General features: G+C 58.4%; 3 protein-coding genes across 3 annotated transcripts; 2 read left to right on the plus strand and 1 right to left on the minus strand.

Annotated features, from left to right (window-relative positions):
• Window positions 1–2,143: 2,143 nt before the first annotated feature.
• SPRG_16655 (hypothetical protein) lies at window positions 2,144–3,531 on the plus strand (the record flags this gene model as incomplete). Its single annotated transcript, XM_012355965.1, has 1 exon — window positions 2,144–3,531. The coding sequence occupies exon 1, from the start codon at window positions 2,176–2,178 to the stop codon at window positions 3,529–3,531; it is 1,356 nt and encodes a 451-aa protein (XP_012211355.1). The 5' UTR covers window positions 2,144–2,175.
• A 197-nt stretch (window positions 3,532–3,728) lies between these two features.
• Window positions 3,729–4,239, plus strand: SPRG_16656 (hypothetical protein; the record flags this gene model as incomplete). Its single annotated transcript, XM_012355966.1, has 1 exon — window positions 3,729–4,239. Exon 1 carries the CDS (start codon window positions 3,763–3,765, stop codon window positions 4,237–4,239), a length of 477 nt encoding a protein of 158 aa, XP_012211356.1. The 5' UTR covers window positions 3,729–3,762.
• Window positions 4,240–4,301: 62 nt separating this feature from the next.
• On the minus strand, window positions 4,302–5,987 carry SPRG_16657 (hypothetical protein; the record flags this gene model as incomplete). The annotated part of the gene is made up of 3 exons (XM_012355967.1): window positions 5,348–5,987; window positions 4,857–5,300; window positions 4,302–4,827 (listed from the first exon to the last, which is right to left on the minus strand). Exons 1-3 carry the CDS (start codon window positions 5,941–5,943, stop codon window positions 4,302–4,304), a joined length of 1,566 nt encoding a protein of 521 aa, XP_012211357.1. The 5' UTR covers window positions 5,944–5,987.
• Between the last annotated feature and the right edge of the window lie 749 nt (window positions 5,988–6,736).

Here is a 6,736-nt window from a genome sequence, read left to right on the forward strand (position 1 = left end):
TGCACCTTGACCTTGCGCAGCGCCGACTTGGAGGGGCGGGATGATCCTCGCTCGAAGCGGCAACGCCGACGGTGCGCTCGAGGGTTGCATCGCTGAGTCCGGTGCCGAAGGCGTGTCTCCAGAAGCGGCAGCTACGGGCGGCGCCGTCGTCACGGGCGGCGCCGTCGTCACAGCACTGCAAACGGGTAGCGTGCGGGCCTTCTTCTTTGGCGGTGTGCCATGGATGCAAGTCAAAATGGCTAAAATCAGCCAATCAGAGGCGCGTTTTTTCAGGTTCCGACTTTCTCCCATCAAAAATACATGAAGTTGCTTTGACTTGAAATTTGTATGATATTTAAAATTGTTGGAAGGGAGAAAGTCGGATCCTGAATCCGCCCTCAATTGTAGATGACGTATGCGATTCCGACTTTTTACAGAGAATGCTTGCTCATCATGTTGCAGGGCCAGTCACTGCTCTAAAGCAAAATACAGGAAAACAAAGTTGAAACCACTGTTTTGGGCTTCAAGACAGTGTTCGAACCTGGTCTCTGTGCGAAACACTGCATGCCGACGCAACGCTCGCTACCAAAGGCTACGAGCATCAATGCACTGCTTGACGATGATATACACGTTTAGTACAGTGCTGGAACGCAAGCTTGTACGAGTGCTAGTACACTGGATCGGTTCTCATACGACAGCGATTCAACGGCGACGAGGGTATTTGTTTTCGATGTGAGAAGTCGCACGTGGTGACAGGAGAGGAGACAGGACGACACGGAAATACGCTGGCGGGCGAGTTGTAATCTCTTGATGGCTTCAGCACAAACCACTGCATAGTGTAAACAAGCTCTCGGAGTGTTCAGTGAGGACATCAGCCAAGCTCCGCGGATGACACGGTTCGCACACAGCCATTGCTCGCTCCACGTCCTTGTACTGTGTGCAGCTTGTACAGTGTGCTGCTGGGGGTACAGTCCATCTCGACATTGCCCTTCGAGCTTGGCACACTGCTAGGAATCTGTCCGGTACTTTTAATACTAAAAGTGCTCGACGTTGGTTGAACGGCGGCCGTTCAACCAACGTCGAGCTCCATGCACTCTGCAAGGGGGATCTGTCAGCTACGTACTGGTAAATGTATTACTGTACTCGAGCTACTAGTACGACCAGTCGTTCCTCATTGACCGAGCTTTCACGTGTGCATACTAGGTAGCATACCGGTATTGACGTTATGGAGAGCGGCAAGATCTTCTTTTTTAGTGCAGTGAACAAGATATGCACATGATATGTCACCTTATGGGTGTGTCGCGTGCGGGACGGTCCACGGCAACAAGAGCTGGCAACAAGGAAACTGAGCCGAACCGACCGCACGCCTGTCGAGACTGCGACACAAGACGCAAATCCTGCGTCCGGAAGCAGCACAAGCCTCTACCGCAGCGCGCTTCGTCCCAGCGACATAATCGCGGGGTCCGATGACCGGGTCCTTCTGGGTTCTACCAATCTGTCTGTGCGAGCTGTCTGTGCGGGATTACTCTTACGTAGTTTCCACCCACCCCTCGCTCCGTGAGATGTCCTTGTAACAGAAGAGTTTGGGTTTTGGTTCTGTGATAGCTTGTTATCGACTTGGTTTCAGTATGCCAAGTGGCTACTCGGCCGTTACGTTGCACTGTTTGACGGTTTCGATTACCGTACCAAAGCAAAGGTGGCAACGACCAGCTCGTTCCATGCGAGGGCCTTCGTGCATGCAGGAGCTCATCTCACCGCACTCTCTCTGCGCAGTTCCTCTGTGCATCTGCGCATGCATCAAAAGTGTCGTCGGATGACTGTTCCGTGGCGTCCGTCGGGCACATCCTCACAACGTTTGTAAGGTTGCGTATGCGGATATCGATACAGCATATGGCACGTCTCGTGTCGAGCTGCGGTCAACGTCGCACTACTACATGTAGACGCCTGTGCCGTGAAGCACCGACTCTGCCTTGCAGCCGCCTGGTCGGAACACGAATCACATCAGATCGTATAGCACATCACAGCCCGTCACAGTGCCTCCTCCAGCGCAATGTAAACAAGCGACGCTTCCCGCGCCCCATCGATGGCACGATTCTCTTACAGTTGTTCTGTGTGGGACACGCGAGTGGGTTGATTGCTGCGACGTCGAGGTAGCATTCGTGGTTTCGCCACCGAACTAGCAGAACGACTAGCATCATGGGCACCCCGATCATGGAGCAGAGGAGCGCCAAGCTCATCATCTACGACGACGTGGACGAAGACATCCCATACCACATCCTCGACAACATCCAGGAGAACCGCCGGTTTATCTGGTGGGCGCTCCTCTTCCTCAACGGCTCGTGCCTTTGGGCGTACTACTCGTGCTTGTCCGCGCAGACGTACTACTCGGCACGCTTCATCAACTCAACGTTCCAGTTCGAGTATTTAACGACGCCCGTCACGACGTGGCCCATGTTTGCAGGCACCTTCGTCCAAGTCATTTTTGGCCTCGACAAGAAGCTCGGTCTCTGGAACCGCGTCCTCATCGGCTACTCGCTCTTCATGCTCTGCGCCCTCGCGGTCATTCTCCAAGACGTCTTTGAAGCCGACCCGCAAACTGGCGGAACGATCGTCCTCGTCGCCTTTGGCGTCGTCGGCTTTACCAACTCGCTCACCGAGGCGGCTTTCTACGCGCTCTCGGCCCTCTTTCCCGAGGCAGCATTCACGAACGCGATTCAATTGGGCAACGGTGCGTCCGGCATCATCAACATTACGTTCAACACGCTCATCCAGCTCTGCGTCGGCGGCATCAAGCCCGCGCCGCAAGACACGGCCAACATCCAGAAGATCTCGTTCTACATCTTCTTCAGCGTCTTCATCGTCGTGTGCTTCCTCGCGGTCTTCACCTTCCACAAGCTGCTGCGAATTCCAAGCGTCCACTACCTCATGGAACGCAACGACCTCGAGACCGCCAAGCGCCACGCCAGCCGGGAGACGCTCTTGGAGATGTGGGGCCGTCTCGGCCGAATCACGCGCGTCATCATGCTGCCGCTCGCAAGTCAGTTTATCATTTACGTGTGCTCGCTCACGGCCTTCCCCGGCATTGGCATTTCGTCCGGCAACCAGCTCGCAGCGCTGCATGGCGCGTCGTGGGCATCCTGGTACGTCAACGGCGTCCTCCTCTGCTACAACTACGGTGACTTTTTCGGCCGTGTCCTCTCGCCCAAGCTGTACCCGTACTTTTCGCTCGAGTCGTGCTTTACGTGGACGCTCCTCCGCTGGGTACTCTTCGTCGCGCTGCTCATGGGCCTCCCGGGCAACGGCGCCAACCCCCTCTATTGCATGGGCGATGCCTTCGCGCTCAACGTCTTTTGGCAGCTCTTTATCAACTTTATGCTCGGGCTCTCGACCGGTGTCTTGAGTACGATCACATTCGGTCTTGGCCCGCGCCTCGTGCCCCAAGACGACCGCGAGTCCGCCGGTGCCATCATGTGTCTCGGTCTCTTCCTCGGTATCTCGACCGGAGCCACGATTGGCTGGCGCTTTGGCCAAAACCACTGGCTCGGCGCGTAACCTTGGATGTAGATTGATTGATAATATTTGTTCATGCGCTAATACCCTCCCACAAACGACTATCTATTTAGCTTCTTCTCTGTGTTGTTGTGCGTCAGAGCTGTGCCATTCATTACCCTAACCCTGGATGTCCGCACATTGCACTTTTGGCAGAAAGTGCACTCTCGTATCCGGTCGATCTACGGATACGGTTGCTAGGGCGGCCACACATCCGCATCACGCAGCAGCAGCATGCCACTGAAGGGAATCCCATCGATCTTGCCGCCGACGCTGCTGCACACATTGGCCTCGATGGGCCACGGCGACGAGCTCCTCATCGCCGACGCCAACTTTCCCGCGTCGTCCCAAGGCCGCGACGTCATCCACATGCAGGGCTCATCGGCCACGGATGTGCTCGCCGCCGTCCTCTCGCTCCTCCCGCTCGACTCGTTTGCGCAGTACCAAGCGACAGTCATGAAGCAAGTCACGGCGCCGGACGAGGATGCGCCGATCGTTCACGAGTTTGCGTCGCTCTTGACGGCTGCGTACCGAGCCGACGGCGCGCGCGCCGCTGCCCACGTCGAGCGCGTCGATCGCTTCGCCTTTTACGAACGCGCCAAGGCGACGTACGCGATCATCGCGACGGGCGAGGTGCGGCTGTATGGCAACATCATTGTCAAGAAGGGCGTCATCGACGGTGACGGCAAGGTCGTCATCCTTTCCAACTAAACTCGAGCAAAAACAGACCAGACTACATGCATGATGTAGTATCATCACACACGACAGTCGCTTTACTTGCAGCCTTCGCCGCCAGCAAGGACGAGGCATGCCGTCGACGGAAACACCGAGAGGAGGTTCGTGACGATGCCAAAGAGAAGGCAGAGCGCCGCCATCGAGAGCGTCACGTTGGCCATGCCGCGGTGCGTGCCGCCGTGCGCGCGGAGGTGCTGCGCGGCCGCCTTCTGGCTCGGCAAAAGCAATAGCGTGCCGAGACTGAGCAGCTTCATGGCGTACATGATACCAAACGTGCATGCTACGCGGTCACGGACCGCTGGCGTGTCCGAGATGACTTGGTCTTGAAAGACGTTGAAGGGGGCGTCGACGACCTTGGAGAGCGCGACGGCAAAGGGCTCGGCGAGGTTGCCGACCGTCGTGAGGAGGCCATAGGTCGCGCCTTCGTGGCCCGCATCCGCGACCTCCACAATGACAAAGCTTGTGACGATGGACCGGACGCCGTCGGGGAGGTGGGCGAGGGCCGGTCCGCCGAGGAAGAACCATTCGCTCCGAATGATGCCGTAAATGGTGAGGTAGCTCACGCTGCCATCGATGAGCACAACAAAAGTGACGTGACCAAGATGAGCAGTCGCCAGTCGTGCTGCAGAAAGTAGAGCTTCGTGAGCAGCATGCCGGCCGCGAGAAGCCAACACGAGAGAATGCAAAAGAGCGCTTCGTTGATCGGCCGGACTTTGGCCCACTCGGACTGCACGACCGCGCTCGGTGTCGCTTCAAAGCTAAAGAAGAACGTGTTGAGAAACTGAAAGATCATGATTTGCCACAGCGCGCGCTGGTGGCAGAGCAGATAGAGCTGGTGGCACTTGGTGGCCAGCGACGGCATGCCCACCGGAATCGTATCGGGGACGCAGCCTGCGAGCGGAAGCACGGCCAGCACCACCAGCGCATAGCCACCCATGAGTGCGTTGAACGAAAGGCTCCAGTCAAAGTTGCCGCCGTACGCTGCTCCGTTGAGCGTAAGGCCGACGACACCGCTCGCAACGCTGGCGCAGAGCCACCTACGCGCCCATGTGACTACTAGTAGTAGGCGACATCTTAATCGTACTTGGTGATGTACGACAGCGTTTGCGTGTGGCCGCGGACGTCCATGCGCTCGGCGCGCGCGAGCTCGACCATGACAGCGTCGCACGCCACGTCCACCATGACGTACCCGACGGTGGCGCCCATGAGGAGAAGGAGGTACGTGACGCCGTCGAAGGGTGCGTCCGGGTTCTGGATCCGGCGAAGCGACGCGTTGGCGACGGTGCGGATCTGACCGTCGGCGTAGTACGGCGTCTCGGGTGGCAGGAGCGCCATCGTCAGAAGAAAGCCAAAGCAGAGAAGCCAGCCAAGGTAGATGTACGGGCGGCGCCGGTAGCCGCAAATCGGCGCCGAGTCGCTAAGGATACCGACGACGATCTTGAAGCTCCACGCAATGCCAATGAGCGTCTTGGCCGCGCTCACTTGGTACCCGTCCATGTTGAGGTACATGCGAAAGTACGGGTAAATACAACGCGGAAACGTGCCCATGAGCAGCCCGACGACCGCGTAGTTGGCGACGAGCCCAACGTGGCGCCAATGCAAGAGGATCGGGACACCGTCGGCGTACGCATCGCCTTCGTCGTTGGGCTTGGCGAGGAGCCCTTCGTGGTCCCCTAACATCGATTGCAGCGTCGGTGGAGCGACGACCAAGCAGTAAATGTTCCGTGGCGTTTCAAGGATGAACCTTCCTCGAGCAATGGACGTGGCTCGTCGAGCGATGATTCACCTGACGAGATGACGCGATGCGCATGCCCAGGAAAGACTTCTATACCCTGCCTGCCTACTCCTATGGGTAGCTCGACCATCCTCTCGCCGCCATCTCTGGTGTCGAGACGTTGCCGGCGTGGCAGTGCAGCGACGCGAGATCCTCCAGCAGCTTCAAACATGCACGAAAGAGAGATGGATACATAGTCAAAAGCAGCGCAAACAGTCTTATGAATCTTACTTACTGGCCCGGCGGCGGACGCATCATCGGGGGCGGACCCGGCGGGCGCATACCCGGCGGCATCATGCCAGGCGGGGGCACCATGCCCGGCGGGGGCACCATGCCAGGGGGAAGCATGCCCGGGGGCATCATAGGCGGGCGGACGCCCGGCGGCGGCCCACGGGGGAGGCCACCAGGCATGCCCATGGGAGCGCCACGGCCGTACGCTTGCGGCTGGGCATGGGCAGCGACTAGAAGGAGAACATTGCGTGAGTGCCTCGTCCATGATCAAGAGCGCAGCGGGCGTGAGCTTATGGTCGATATCGGCCCGACGCGCAAGATGCACATGTGCAGCATACCTTGGCCGGGTTGCAGCATACCTTGGCCGGGTTGCAGCATACCGCCGGGACCACCGATGCCACGCATGGGCGCAGCGAGGCCCATGGGCACACCAAGAGGAGCGGCAGGAAGGCCACGGCCCGCAGCGCG

This window comes from Saprolegnia parasitica (genome assembly GCF_000151545.1).
Source record: "Saprolegnia parasitica CBS 223.65 unplaced genomic scaffold supercont2.344, whole genome shotgun sequence".
Taxonomy (NCBI): domain Eukaryota; phylum Oomycota; class Saprolegniomycetes; order Saprolegniales; family Saprolegniaceae; genus Saprolegnia; species Saprolegnia parasitica.